Source organism: Mobula birostris, chromosome X, assembly GCF_030028105.1.
Source record: "Mobula birostris isolate sMobBir1 chromosome X, sMobBir1.hap1, whole genome shotgun sequence".
Lineage (NCBI taxonomy): Eukaryota > Metazoa > Chordata > Chondrichthyes > Myliobatiformes > Myliobatidae > Mobula > Mobula birostris.
The window spans coordinates 10,298,847-10,314,820 of NC_092402.1; the positions used below are offsets into that span (position 1 = coordinate 10,298,847).

General features: G+C 55.1%; 1 protein-coding gene across 1 annotated transcript in view; it reads left to right on the plus strand.

Moving 5' to 3' along the window:
* LOC140191858 (src kinase-associated phosphoprotein 2-like) overlaps nt 1-15,974 on the plus strand; it is a 256,236-nt gene that overhangs the window by 124,742 nt on the left and 115,520 nt on the right. The window contains exon 8 of the mRNA XM_072249652.1: nt 15,445-15,504. Within this exon, the coding sequence (XP_072105753.1) occupies nt 15,445-15,504 (60 nt within the window). The remainder of the gene's footprint in view (nt 1-15,444; nt 15,505-15,974) is intronic.

Sequence of the window (15,974 nt, forward strand, 5' to 3'; positions counted from 1 at the left end):
GTGCAATGTGATCACGGCTCTGAATTAAGTACTCCAGGATACTGAACTTTCAGATGGGATAGAGGGATAGAATCCAAAAACAGTTCCCTTCCCCAAGCAGTGAGGCGGATCAACACCTCCACCCACTGACCCACCCCTCCGCACCCCCAATCACCCACTGACCCACCCCTCCACACCCCCAACCTCCCACTGACCCACCCCTCCACACCCCCAATCACCCACTGACCCACCCCTCCACTCCCCCAATCACCCACTGACCCACCCCTCCGCACCCCCAATCACCCACTGAACCAACCCTCCACACCCCTAATCACCCACTGACCCACCCCTCCACACCCCCAATCACCCACTGACCCACCCCTCCACTCCCCCAATCACCCACTGACCCACCCCTCCACACCCCCAACCACGCACTGACCCACCCCTCCACACCCCCGATCACCCACCGACCCACCACTCCACACCCCCAATCACCCACTGACCCATCCCTCCACACCCCCAATCACCCACTGACCCACCCCTCCACACACCCCCAATCACCCACTGACCCAACCCTCCACAACCCCAATCACCCACTGACCCACCCCTCCGCACCCCCAATCACCCACTGAACCAACCCTCCACACCCCTAATCACCCACTGACCCACCCCTCCACACCCCCAATCACCCACTGACCCACCCCTCCACTCCCCCAATCACCCACCGACCCACCCCTCCACACCCCCAACCACCCACTGACCCACCCCTCCACACCCCCAACCTCCCACTGACCCACCCCTCCACACCCCCAACCACCCACTGACCCACCCCTCCACACCCCCAACCTCCCACTGACCCACCCCTCCACACCCCCAATCACTCACTGACCCACCCCTCCACACCCCGAATCACCCACTGACCCACCCCTCCACACCCCCAATCACCCACTGACCCACCCCTTCACACCCCCAATCACACACTGACCCACCCCTCCACACCCCCAATCACCCACTGACCCACCCCTCCAAACCCCGAATCACCCACTGATCCCCCTCCACACACCCAATCACCCACTGACCCACCCCTCCACACCCCCAATCACCCACTGACCCACCCCTCCACACCCCCAATCACCCACTGACCCACCCCTCCACACCCCCAATCACCCACTGACCCACCCCTCCACACCCCCAATCACCCACTGACCCACCCCTCCACACCCCCAATCACCCACTGACCCACCCCTCCACACCCCCAACCACCCACTGACCCACACCTCCACAGTCCCAATCATCCACTGACCCAACCCCCACACCCCCAATTACCCACTGACCCACCCCTCCACACCCCCAATCACCCACTGACCCACCCCTCCACACACCCCCAAACACCCACCGACCCACCACTCCACAGCCCCAAACACTCACCGACCCACCCCTCCACACCCCCAATCACCCACTGACCCACCACTCCACACCCCCAATCACCCACTGACCCACCCCTCCACACCCCAAATCACCCACTGATCCACCCCTCCACACCCCCGATTACCCACTGACTCACTCCTCCACACTCCCGACAACCCACTGATCCACCCCTCCACACTCCCAATCACCCACTGACCCACCCCTCCACACCCCCAATCACTCACTGACCCACCCCTTCACACCCCCAATCACCCACTGACCCACCCCTCCACACCCCCAATCACCCACTGACCCACCCCTCCACACCCCCAATCACCCACTGACCCACCCCTCCACACCCCCAATCACCCACTGACCCACCCCTCCACACCCCCAATCACTCACTGACCCACCCCTCCACACCCCGAATCACCCACTGACCCACCCCTCCACACCCCCAATCACCCACTGACCCACCCCTTCACACCCCCAATCACCCACTGACCCACCCCTCCACACCCCCAATCACCCACTGACCCACCCCTCCAAACCCCGAATCACCCACTGATCCCCCCTCCACACACCCAATCACCCACTGACCCACCCCTCCACACCCCCAATCACCCACTGACCCACCCCTCCACACCCCCAATCACCCACTGACCCACCCCTCCACACCCCCAATCACCCACTGACCCACCCCTCCACACCTCCAATCACCCACTGACCCACCCCTCCACACCCCCAATCACTCACTGACCCACCCCTCCACACCCCGAATCACCCACTGACCCACCCCTCCACACCCCCAATCACCCACTGACCCACCCCTCCACACCCCCAACCACCCACTGACCCACACCTCCACAGTCCCAATCATCCACTGACCCAAACCCCACACCCCCAATCACCCACTGACCCACCCCTCCACACCCCCAATCACCCACTGACCCACCCCTCCACACACCCCCAAACACCCACCGACCCACCACTCCACAGCCCCAAACACTCACCGACCCACCCCTCCACACCCCCAATCACCCACTGACCCACCCCTCCACACCCCCAATCACCCACTGATCCACCCCTCCACACCCCCAATCACCCACTGACCCACCCCTCCACACCCCCAATCACCCACTGACCCACCCCTCCACACCGCCAATCATCCACTGACCCACCCCCCACACTCCCAGTCACCCACCAACCCACCCCTCCACAACCCCAATCACCCACTGACCCATCCCTCCACACCCCCAATCACCCACCGACCCACCCCTCCACACACCCAATCACCCACCGACCCACCCCTCCACACCCCCAACCACCCACTGACCCACACCTCCACAGTCCCAATCATCTACTGACCCACCCCTCCACACCCCCAATCACCCACTGACCCACCCCTCCAAACCCCCAACCACCCACTAACCCACACCTCCACAGTCCCAATCATCCACTGACCCACCCCTCCACACCCCCAATCACCCACTGACCCACCCTTCCATACCCCCAATCACCCACTGATCCACCCCTCCACACCCCCGATTACCCACTGACTCACCCCTCCACACCCCCAATCACCCACTGACCCACCCCTCCACACCCCCAATCACCCACTGACCCACCCCTCCACACCCCCAATCGCCCCCTGACCCACCCCTCCACTGGGTGTTTTGCACGAGGACTCCCAAGTCCCTCTGCATCTCAGATTCCTGTATCTTCTCCCCATTTGGAAAATAGTCTGCACACTTATTTCTACTGCCAAAGTGCATGACCATGCTTTTTCCAACATGGTGTTTTTATTTGCCATTTTCTTGCCCATTCCCCGAATCTGTCTGGGTGCTTCCACATCCTATCTGTTTCCTCAGCACTGCCTGTCCCTCCACCAATCTCGCGTCATAGGAAGTGTGCTTCCAACTGCCTCAGAACTGCCAGTCTTGATACCCTCTCTGCCCTTTCAGAGCTAATCCTTAAAAATAGAGCCACCCAGCCACCCATTGGCAGGTGAGGAGACTGACATCAGTGCCATGCTCTGACCACATCAATCTGAAGCGTTCGGATCCTCAGCACGGCTCAGGGCACCAAAGTTGTTTTCACAGACACTCAGAGCAACGGGACAAGTAGGAATTGTGAATTAATCGGGCGTCCATCGCGCAGCGTTGGCGGGCGAGGAGCAGTCCAGTCCTCCTTCTCCAGCAAGGGGCACAGAGTTGGCGTTGGTGCTGGTGTTCTCTTTGTCACCCGACAAGCACGAGGGAGTGAGCTCGGCGCTGCACCTTCCCAGGGCACCCCCCCGGAGATCGAGAACTCAATTCTGGCACCGCCTGCAAAGGAGACTGCGTGCGTTCTCCCCGTGACCGCCTGGGTTTCCTCGGGGGGAGTCGGGGGGCTCCAGTTTCCTCCCACGTCCCAAAGACGTCCAGATGAGTAGGGGAACCGGGCATCGTAAATTGTTCCGTGACTAGGTGGGTTGCTGAAGGGTGGGGGTCACAGCTCGGCAGGTCTCGTTCCGCGCTGCGTCTCGAAACAAATAAGTATCTGAGTGCAAGCCAGAGAAAATCTGCAGAGATGCTGGAAATCAACGTAGTAGGCACAAGGTGCTGGAGGAACTCAGCAGGCCAGGCTATGGAAACTGTCCACATGTTTCGGGGATAAAGGATTTCATTTGATTGATTCAAGAGATTCTGCAGATGCCGGAAATTCAGAGAAACACACACAAAGTGCTGGAGGAACTCAGCAGGCCAGGCTATGGAAGAGAGTTTCAGGGATAAAGGATTACATTTGATTGATCCGGGAGGTTCTGCAGATGCCAGAAATCCAGAGCAACGTGCGCAAAACGCTGGAGGAACTCAGCAGGCCAGGCAGCATCTACGGAAAGGGATAAACAGTTGACGTTTCGGGCTGAGACCCTTAGTCGGGACTGGGAAGGATGGGGGAAGTAGCCAGAATAAGAACGTAGCGTGGGGGAGAGGGGAGAAGGAGTGTCAGCCGGCAGCTGTTGGGTCAAGCTCACTAAGCTGATTAAAAGGCCTCGTCCGGGGCAGCATGCCTCCCGAGCAGAGCTCCCCGAGTTCGATCAGGGTCTTCCTCTGCAGGACAGAGCGGGCAGTCCTGGGGTTCCTTCCGTGCCAAAATCCTGGATCTTCTCAAGCGCCGGGTGTACCTTGTGTCCTGGGGTCGTAGCTGGAACTGGATGGGTGTTCCTTGTCACCACTGATAATGAAGCAACTGGACCCAGAGCACACTCACGCTTACGACTCAACCGCACTTTCTCTAACACGTGCACAAGGAGAACAATGCGGGCCCTGTTGCCCACACTGTTCTGAATCCTGAACAGAGAAATGCTATTTTTATACACAACGCGCCTGTTCGCCTCTGATGAGAGTGCAGCGGATAGTGAGGTCAGCTGAGAAGATCATCGGGGTCTCTCTTCCCGCCATTACAGACATTTATTTCACACGCTGCATCCATAAAGCAAACAACATTACGAAGGACCCCACGCACCCCTCATACAAACTCTTCTCCCTCCTGCCTTCTGGCAAAAGGCACCGAAGCATTCGGGCTCTCACGACCAGACTGTGTAACAGTTTCTTCCCCCAAGCCATCAGACTCCTCAATACCCAGAGCCTGGACTGACACCAACCTACTACCCTCTACTGTGCCTATTGTCTTGTTTATTATTTATTGTAAAGCCTGCACTGTTTTCTGCACTTTATGCAGTCGTGGGTAGGTCTGTAGTCTAGTGTGGTTTTTGTATTGTTTCACGTAGCACCATGGTCCTGGAAAACATTGTCTCATTTTTACTGTGTTCTGTACCAGCAGTTATGGTCGAAATGACAATAAAAAGTGACTTGACTTGACTTGATATTGACCATTTGGCAAATTCTACAGCAATGAGCAGAAGTCTTGGGAACACACACATGTATCTATAGCTGGCCGCCTACGGCTTTTGTAGCAATCTTACATATCACACCGTACTGCCTCCGCATAAAGCAAAATTCATGACATGTGTGAGTGATGATAAACCTGATTCTGATCTGGGTCTCTATTGTGGACTGAGAATGGACTGAGAATGGGAAGGGGGAGGGAGAGGGGAATCATGGTTGGGAAAAGGGGGAGGGAGAGGGGAATCATGGTTGGGTAAAGGGGAAGGGAGAGGGGAATCATGGTTGGGAAAAGGGGAAGGGAGAGGGGAATCATGGTTGGGGAAAGGGGGAGGGAGAGGGGAATCATGGTTGGGTAAAGGGAAAGGGAGGGGGGAATCATGGTTGGGAAAAGGGGAAGGGAGAGGGGAATCATGGTTGGGAAAAGGGGAAGGGAGAGGGGAATCATGGTTGGGAAAAGGGGGAGGGAGAGGGGAATCATGGTTGGGTAAAGGGGAAGGGAGAGGGGAATCATGGTTGGGAAAAGGGGAAGGGAGAGGGGAATCATGGTTGGGGAAAGGGGGAGGGAAAGGGGAATCATGGTTGGGTAAAGGGAAAGGGAGGGGGGAATCATGGTTGGGAAAAGGGGGAGGGAGAGGGGAATCATGGTTGGGAAAAGGGGGAGGGAGAGGGGAATCATGGTTGGGTAAAGGGGAAGGGAGGGGGGAATCATGGTTGGGAAAAGGGGGAGGGAGAGGGGAATCATGGTTGAGAAGGGGGCAGGGAGAGGGGAATCATGGTTGGGAAAAGGGGAAGGGAGAGGGGAGGGAGTGGGAAGCACCAGACAGACATTCTGTAATGATCAATACACCGATTGTTTGGGAATCAAATGTCCTTGCCTGGTGTCTCAGGGCTCTGGGTGTGTCTGCCACCCGCCACCCCTGGCACTCCTTCTCTGCCACCTGTCCCACACCCCTCCACTCTTGCCATTCCCAACACCCTTTCCTCCTGCCAGATTTACAAACTCCACACATAAAAGTTGCTGGTGAACACCGAGACCTGTCGTCAGGACTAACTGAAAGAAGAGCTAGTAAGAGATTCTCGCCAATCGCCATTCTCTCATTAGCTGTTCTCTCAGTTAGTCCTGACGAAGGGTCTCAGCCCGAAACGTCGACTGTACCTCTTCCTGGAGATGCTGCCTGGACTGCTGCGTTCACCAGCAACTTTGGTGTGTGTTGCTTGAATTTCCAGCATCTGCAAATTTACTCCTGTTTGAGATTTACAAACTCACTCTCTGCTCCACGTTGACAAATACAGTGCTGTCTGCAAAAGTCTTAGGCACCCTAGCTTTATCTATGTGTCTCAGACTTTGGCACAGTGTGTGTTACTGTGTATGTTTGACTTCTTTATTTGCAAGAACAATCGCCATTCACAACAGAGGTGTGAAAAGTCAATAGAAACTACAAGCTGATAACCGATGAGAATTTGAAGCCAGTGAGGCAATTGTCTCTCAGTTGGTGTGTGTGCCTTGTATCGTTTATCTTGTCTCCAGACCCCTGGTGTGCGGAGGGAAGCTCTTCCCTTCAAAGGCCTTTCTTGCCTGGGGTGTCTGCATTCAATATCCTAGCCTGGACATTACGTCAACCCTTGCCTTACCCCGGCCTCCGCAGTTCCAGCAGTCATGTTAATTTATACAATCAGATGAGAATCAGGTTCAATATCACCGGCAGATGTGGTGAAATTTGTTGTTTTGCAGCAGCGGTACATTGTAATACATAATAATGAACTCCATAAATTACAGTAAGGGTGTATATAAATAGGTACTGCTGAAAATGTAGTGAGGTGGGTTCATTGTCCGTTCTGAAATCTGATGGCAGAGGGGAAGAAGCTGTTCCTGAATCGTTGAGTGTGTGTCTTCAGGCTCCTGTACCTCCTCCCTGATGAAAAGAGGGCACGTCCTGGGTGGTGGGGTCCTTAATGACGGACGCCGCCTTTTGGATGCCGGGGAGGCTGGTGCCCGTGTTGGAGCTGACTGAGTTCACAACTTCCAGTCTGTTTCAGAAGAGCCAGAAGTTTGTTCTACCTGATCTCTCCACCCTGGACCACTGCTGGGCCACCGACAGGACCGGTTGCCCTGGTACCGCGACTGGCTAGCCCACCACCAGCAGTGCTGAGCCCGTTACCAGAATTTGACCAGCCCAGTACCAAGACTGGCATGCCCTATGGTTCTTAGGGTGTATGGGGTGTCTAGGGAGGGGCCTGTCGTGCCCATTCCAGGGGGCAGCTCACTCACCTTTGGTCCCCACCGGGCACTCAGCTCTCACCTGCGGCTCCAAGCCGCTGTTTGCTCGTGACAGCGGCCACACCCCAGTACACCAACGACAGGTGGGCTAAACCAGGTGAGGGTAGTATCATACCCCGGTGAGATAGGGCACACCTGTCCTACTGTGCAAAAGTCAGCTCTGGCGGACGGGGCGGATGAGATGTACAGTGAGATCCAACGGCCGGGAAGGTGGTTCTGCAACGCTCCGCGGAGAGCGAAGGCCGCGACGAGGCACAGAAGACGTCGCGGTCATCCGCTGCAACCAGGAAACAGCCCAGTTTGTGACGACAGCTCCGTACCACTGGAGCTGGACTTCTGCGGTCGAGAGAGTGGAACTGCCCCCGGTGCGGTGGCTGTTCCGCTTTAAAAACCCTCCCACCATGTTTCCTGTCACCGTCGGACATGACGGGCAAACTCCATGTCCCTTAAGGAGGCCATTCAGCCTGCAGGCTCTGTGCTGATTTTGTTGTCAGCCCCACAGCCCCCTCCCTGCAGCCTTTTCTTTGTGCATTTCTGCTTCGAAGGCATTGGGCATCAGTCGCATCGGACAATGAACCTGTCAACACACCCGTGTAGGTCTGGAGATGTTCGGTGATTGTACATCAGCCTCCTGGTAGTACGAGCAGTTCGCCGATACCAGCGTACTCCATCAGATCAGCCGATTACGGCAGCGAGATATTTATCCCGCGAGATCAGCATCCTTGCATTGCACGGAGCCAGGGAGTGACTCTTTGGAACTCAGGAGATGGCGGTTTGAGCAGGCCTCAGAATCTGTTCAACGTCACTGATAAATGTCGTGAGGTTCGTGGTTTTGCAGCAGCAGTACGGTTTATGACAGGAAAAATAAGCCATCGTTCGTTTGTTATGTGCTGTGTCACATGACATCAGCATTTGAGCTGTGTCATATGACATCATCGTTATGTGCTGTGTTGTATGACATCACCATTATGTGCTGTGTCACATGACATGGGCGGTCACGGTCTTTCCGTGACCATGATTGTTCTTGGCAAATTTTTCTACAGAAGTGGTTTGCCATCGTGTTCTTCTGGGCAGTGACTTTACAAGACGGGTGATCACAGCCATTATCAATACTCTTCAGAGATTGTCTGCCTGGCGTCAGTGGTCGCATCACCAGGACTTGTGATCTGCACGGCTGCTCGTACGACCGTCCACCACCTGCTCCCACGGTTTCACCTGACCCTGATCTGAGGGGGGTGGGGGTGCTAAGCAGGTGCTACGAGGGTGACCTGCAGCACCTTACACCTCCTTTTACAATTAAAAGAGTTGGTGTGTGCTTTGCTTTTGCAGCCCCAGTCCCCTCCCACGTTGCAAAGACGTACCAGTCAGTAGGTTAACTGGACACAGGGGCGTGAAAGGGCAGTGCAAGCTCATTGGGCAGGAGGGCCCTGTTACCATGCCGTACCTATAAATTAAATTCAAAATATTTATTTATTTAAATAAGTAGCGCAAAAATAAAAAAATAGTGAGGTTATTCGTTGTCGATTCAGAAATGTGATGGCAGAGGGGAAGGAGCTGTTCCTGAATCGCTGATTGTGGGTCTTCAGGCTCCTGTACCTCCTCCCTGATTGCAGAGGGGAAGAAGCTGTTCCTGAATCGCTGAGTGTGTGTCTTCAGGCTCCTGTACATCCTCCCTGATGGCAGAGGGGAAGAAGCTGTTCCTGAATCGTTGAGTGTGTGTCTTCAGGCTCCTGTACCTCCTCCCTGATGGCAGAGGGGAAGAAGCTGTTCCTGAATCGTTGAGTGTGTCCCTTCAGGCTCCTGTACCTCCTCCCTGATGGGAGAGGGGAAGAAGCTGTTCCTGAATCGTTGAGTGTGTGTCTTCAGGCTCCTGTACCTCCTCCCTGATGGTAGCAATGAGAAGAGGGCATATCCCGGGTGGTGGGGGTCCTGAATGTCCTGAATGCTGGGGAGGCTGGTGCCCAATGCCTAATGGTACAAATATCAGTTTCTCCCTCTGGTAAAAACTAATTTTGCTACCTCTGCTCCCCTCTTCTTCTCATCCCCACTCTAGGCTCTTATCTCTTCTAATCACAACAACACCCCCCCTCCCCAGTTCACCTCCTCCCTCCCTTTCTCCCATGGGCCACTCTCCTCTCCGATCAGATTCCTTCCTCTCCAGCCCTTTACCTCTCCGCCCAACCCCGCCACCCAGCTTCACCTCTCACCTCCTTCCCCTCACCCCGCCACCTTTTCGTTCTGGCATCCTTCCCCCACTCCCGGCGAGGGGCCTCGGCCCGAAACCTCCCACTGCCTGTTTGGTTCCACTTGTGCCTCCTGACCTGCCCCAGGCGCGGAGCTTCCCAACGGCCCGGGCTCTGAGTCAGAAACCCGCCGTCCCCCTCGCTCAAGACGGTGTGACCAGAGGCCCTGACTCCGGTCAATTCCGTTCAAAAGCCTTAATCACCTGAGAGGGCTATGTCTAATGACTTCTGCTCGGGCGGGAGCCCGGGCCCTGACCTTCACCGCCAGCAGTTCAACAGCAGGGCCGGGGTTAAGAGTCTGCAGCGGGATAGATTAGGAGCTGCGGTCGGACACACTGGCTCTGTGTCATCACGCGACCCGCCAGGCGAGCAGTCGCTGGGCCAAATTTATTCCCAGTCGTTCCTAATCAGGTTACCCGCATTCACGAGGAGCTCCTCGCCCAGCACCTGATCTGCTTTCGCAGAGGTCTGCTGCACATTCCGGCCTCCCAAGGGTCTGCCCCCAAGCCTCAACCGGGCTGAGATCAAATTTATAAATAAGCACCAAACCTTGAGCTGATTTGAATTGATTCCCATTTGAACGGGAGAGAGAGAAAACGAGGCAGGGCCCAGGCGGTTTGCGAAGTACTTGCAGGAAGAATTCGCAGGGAACTCAAATAGGATTTTGCAGGAATAATCCTGCAGGGGACCATCGCTAATGCTTTCCTCTCTGGAGAACGATTGGTCTAATGAACAGATATCAGTTTCTGTTATTTCACATTTCAGAACAATTTGGCTTCGATGAACTCTGAGCTAATGCCCTGCTCACCTTCCCTTCACCTCCCCCGACACCGGTCACCCATCAACAGATGTACACCGTGTGTCTGGAGCCCTCAGTGAGATCAGACCCGATGTCTTGTTTCCAACCACACACACCCCGAATTCCTGTAAATCCGTTCAGCACCTACACCCCTCGCTGACTCTGTATCCCCCTCCAGCCTTGACACATCCTCCAGCACCTGTCTCTGCAAACCTCTCCAATTACACCCCTCTCTCTCACCGTAACCCCCTGCGTCCCCTACACCCCTCCCTGTCTCTGTAACTCCTCCTTCCCCTACACCCCTCCCTGTCTCTGTAACCCCTCCATCTCCTACACCTCTCCCTGTCTCTGTAATCCCCTCCATCCCTTACACCACTCCCTGTCTCTGTAACCCCCTCCATCCTCTACACCCCTCCCTGTCTCTGTACCCCCTCCATCTCTTACACCACTCCCTGTCTCTGTAACCCCCTCCATCCCTACAACCCTCCCTATCTCTGTTATCCCCTCCAGTCCCCTACACGTCTCCCTGTCTCTGTAACACCCACCGGACCCTACACCCCTCCCTGTCTCTGTAACCCCCTCAAGCCCCTACACCCCCCCCGTCTCTGTAACCCCCTCCATCCTCTACACCCCCTCTCTGTCTCTGTAACCCCCTCCAGCCCCTACATCCCTCCCTGTCTCTGTAAACCCCTCCATGCCTACACCGCTCCCTGTCTCTGTAACCCCTCCTTCCCCTACACCCCTCCGTGTCTCTGTAACCCCCCATCGCCTACACCCCTCCCTGTCTCTGTAACCCCCCCCCTCCCATCCCCTACACCCCTCGCTGTCTCCGTAACTCCCTCCAGCCCTCCCCCCTACATCCCTCCCTGTCTCTGTAAACCCCTCTGGCCCCTACACCCTCCTGTCTCTGTAACTCCCTCCAGCCCCTACATCTCTCCCTGTCTCTGTAACCCCCACCGGGACCCTACACCCCTCCCTGTCTCTGTAACCCCCTCAAGCCCCTACACCCCTCCCTGTCCCTGTAACCCCTTCCATCCTCTACACCCCTCCCAGTATCTGTTACCCCCTCCATCCTTACACCACTCCCTGTCTCTGTAACCCCCTCCATCCCCTACAACCCTTCCTGTCTCTGTAACCCCCTCCAGTCCCCTACACGTCTCCCTGTCTCTGTAACCCCCTCTGGACCCTACACCCCTCCCTGTCTCTGTAACCCCCTTCAGCCCCTACACCCCTTCCCGTCTCTGTAACCCCCTCCATCCCCTACACCCCTCCCTGTCTTTGTAACCCCCTGTGGCCCCTACACCCCTCGCTGTCTCTGTAACCCCCTCCAGCCCCTACACCCCTCCTTATCTCTGTTATCCCCTCCAGTCCCCTACACGTCTCCCTGTCTCTGTAATACCCACCGGACCCTACACCCCTCCCTGTCTCTGTAACCCCCTCAAGCCCCTACACCCCCCCTGTCTCTGTAACCCCCTCCATCCTCTACACCCCCTCCCTGTCTCTGTAACCCCCTCCAGCCCCTACAGCCCTCCCTGTCTCTGTACACCTCCATCCCCTACACCCCTCCCTGTCTCTGTAACCCCTCCAACTCCTACACCCCTCCCTGTCTCTGTAACCCCCTCCAGCCCCTACAGCCCTCCCTGTCTCTGTACACCTCCATCCCCTACACCCCTCCCTGTCTCTGTAACCCCTCCATCTCCTACACCCCTCCCTGTCTCTGTAACCCCCTCCAGCCCCTACAGCCCTCCCTGTCTCTGTACACCTCCATCCCCTACACCCCTCCCTGTCTCTGTAACCCCCTCCAGCCCCTACAGCCCTCCCTGTCTCTGTACACCTCCATCCCCTACACCCCTCCCTGTCTCTGTAACCCCCTCCAGTCCCCTACACGTCTCCCTGTCTCTGTAACCCACTCCATCCCCTACACCCCTCCCTGTCACTGTAACCCCCTCCGGCCCCTGTTGTCCTTCCCCCAGTTCTGCAATCTCCCTCCCACTCTGTCACTCCCTGTTCTCCAACAATCCTTGCCTACTGGCCAACACCAGTTCCATCACTGACTGTCACCCCTTCAGCTCTCCCGGCAACACGTTCAGAGATTCCCCTTCACTGATATCACCACCCCACTCGTCCCTTCCTCCGGAGATTCCGGAGGACACTTCCCTCAGCTTTTGGTCCTCCCGCCCTAATGGCTTCTTGCACGAGGCTCCATTAATCAGCTCCATCATTGGAACTGGCTTCCATGGTGTCCAGGACATCGTCAAGGAAAGCTGGCGTCCATCATTAAAGACCCCCTCCACCCAGGACATGCCCTCTTCTCATTGCTACCATCAGGGAGGAGGTACAGGAGCCTGAAGACACACACTCAACGATTCAGTTACAGCTTCTTCCCCTCTGCCATCAGGGAGGAGGTACAGGAGTCTGAAGACACACACTCAATGATTCAGGAACAGCTTTTTCCCCTCTGCCATCTGATTTCTGAATGGACACTAAATCCATGAGCACTACCTCTCTCCACATCTACTCCATCTGTGTCCTCTGGTCCTAGACTCCCCTACAACACGAAACATCCTCTCCACATCGACTCTATCTGTGTCCTCTGGTCCTGGACTCCCCCACTACAGGAAACATCCTCTCCACATCCACTCTATCTGTGTCCTCTGGTCCTAGACTCCCCACGACAGGAAACATCCTCTCCACATCTACTCTATCTGTGTCCTCTGGTCCTAGACTCCCCCAATACAGGAAACATCCTCTCCACATCCACTCTATCTGTGTCCTCTGGTCCTGACTCCCCCCACTATAGGAAACATCCTCTCTACATCCACTCTATCTGTGTCCTCTGGTCCTAGACTCCCACACCATAGGAAACACCCTCTCCATATCCACTCCATCTGTGTCCTCTGGTCCTAGACTCCCCCACCATAGGAAACATCCTCTCCACGTCCACTCTATCTGTGTCCTCTAGTCCCATCTGTGTCCTCTAGTCCCAGACTCCCCCACTATAGGAAACATCTCCTCCACATCCAATCTATCGAGGACATTCAAGATGCAATAGGTTCTTGTAGATTGACCAATTTTGTTTATTGGCCGTTGTAAATTCTCCCGTGATGAGAGGAAGGTGAAATCAGTGGGGACTCTGGGCCTGAAGGGACTGGTCCAAATGAAATGTATTAGAAACAAAAACAGAAGCGGCCAGAGCGAAACCACACGTACCACTGCGAGCACGTACAACCACCTCACGGGCGGTGTTGGAGTCGAAATCCGAACTGAGAGGCAATGAGCCGCAATAGGGTAGCGGGTACGGCTCTGCTGTTTATTAATTCTGTAGTTTAGGGATCATTTCATATCTTTGCACTGTCCCACTGCCTGAAGCAGCAGTTGTCACATCAGTACACAACAGGCTGGAGGCCGGGCAGCGCCCACGTCGGGGATTAGATGGTCGATGTTTCGGGCAAGTCCCTGCATTCGTCTGTGACCATCGCTGTCCAAACTCTCTGTCCACTTCATAACTGGAACTTCACAACACAAGTCGAACAGCTCAGGAACTTCTGCCCACAATTCTTCCTTTCTGTTCTCCCTTCTCTTCACCATTTACACCTCGAACTTCAACTACTGCACAGAGTCTTGTCATCTTCAGAAGTTTTCTGATGACTCTGCTATAGTTGGATGCATCAGCAAGGGAGATGAGGCTGAGTACAGGGCTACGGTAGGAAACTTTGTCACATGGTGTGAGCAGAACTATCTGCAGCTTAATGTGAAAAAGACTAAGGAGCTGGTGGTAGACCTGAGGAGAGCTAAGGTACTGGTGACCCCTGTTTCCATCCAGGGGGTCAGTGTGGACATGGTGGAGGATTACAAATTGACAATAAACTGGACTGGTCAAAGAACACTGAGGCTGTCTACAAGAAGGGTCAGAGCCATCTCTATTTCCTAGGGAGACTGAGGTCCTTTAACATCTGCTGGACAATGCTGAGGATATTCTACGAGTCTGTGGTGGCCAGTGCGATCATGTTTGCTGTTGTGTGCTGGGGCAGCAGGCTGAGGGTAGCAGACACCAACAGAATCAACAAACTCATTCATAAGGCCAGTGATGTTGTGGGGATGGAACTGGACTCTCTGACGGTGCTGTCTGAAAAGAGGATGCTGTCCAAGTTGCATGCCATCTTGGACAATGTCTCCCATCCACTACATAATGTACTGGTTGGGCACAGGAGTACATTCAGCCAGAGACTCATTCCACCGAGATGCAACACAGAGCGTCATAGGAAGTCATTCCTGCCTGTGGCCATCAAACTTTACAACTCCTCCCTTGCAGGGTCAGACACCCTGAGCCACTAGGCTGGTCCTGGACTTATTTCCTGGCGTAATTTGCATATTACTATTTAACTATTTATGGTTTTATTACTATTTATTATTTATGGTGCAGCTGTAACGAAAACCAATTTCCCCCGGGATCAAAAAAGTATGACTATGATTATGACTATGACAATGTTATACCGAACCAATTAAATCAGTCATCAAAAGGTCAACTAAATTAATCGCTTCTCCCAACACAATGTCGATATCCCTCCATTTTCCTCACACTCATGTGCCGATCGAAACACCTCCTAAAAAAACCCTCATGTATCTGCCTACAGCACCACCACAGGCAGCACATTACAGGCACCCATGAGTTCATGTGTAAAATAGTTTCTCCCTCATATCACTTTTAAAATTAACCACTCTCAGCAGAATGCCTTCCCTGTCCTATTCGACAGCTTCAGCCTGGGACTGCTGTGATTGAGTTTCAGGTCTACTGAGCCCCGCAAACGACTCTCCATGCTGATGAACTTTTCATGCTCTTTCTTGCAGAGGACGACTTTCCTCCACCCATTCCTTTGGATGAAGATGAGGAAGAGACGGACAGCCAAGGTAAGAGAGCTCCCATTGTGGGGAATTCAGCTTCTTCTGGGAGGGCATCTCCTCAGATCGTTGGCTGAGCTGTTCACTTCCGATCCAGCCACAACTTGTAGCACCTCAGATCGTCACTGAGCCCCAAAATGAAACACACAGGGTGTGATCTCCCCACAGCCCAGGTCTCTCTGTGACATGCACTGTGATCTCCCCACACCCCCTGTCTCTCTGTGACACGCACTGTGATCTCCCCACACCCCCTGTCTCTCTGTGACACGCACTGTGATCTCCCCACAGCCCGGGTCTCTCTGTGCCGCGCACTGCGATCGCCCCACACCCCGTGTCTCTCTGTGGCACGCACTGTGATCGCCCCACAACCGAGTCTCTCTGTGACACGCACTGTGATCTCCCCACAGCCCGGGTCTCTCTGTGACACGCACTGTGATCTCCCCACACCCCCTGTCTCTCTGTGACACGCACTGTGATCT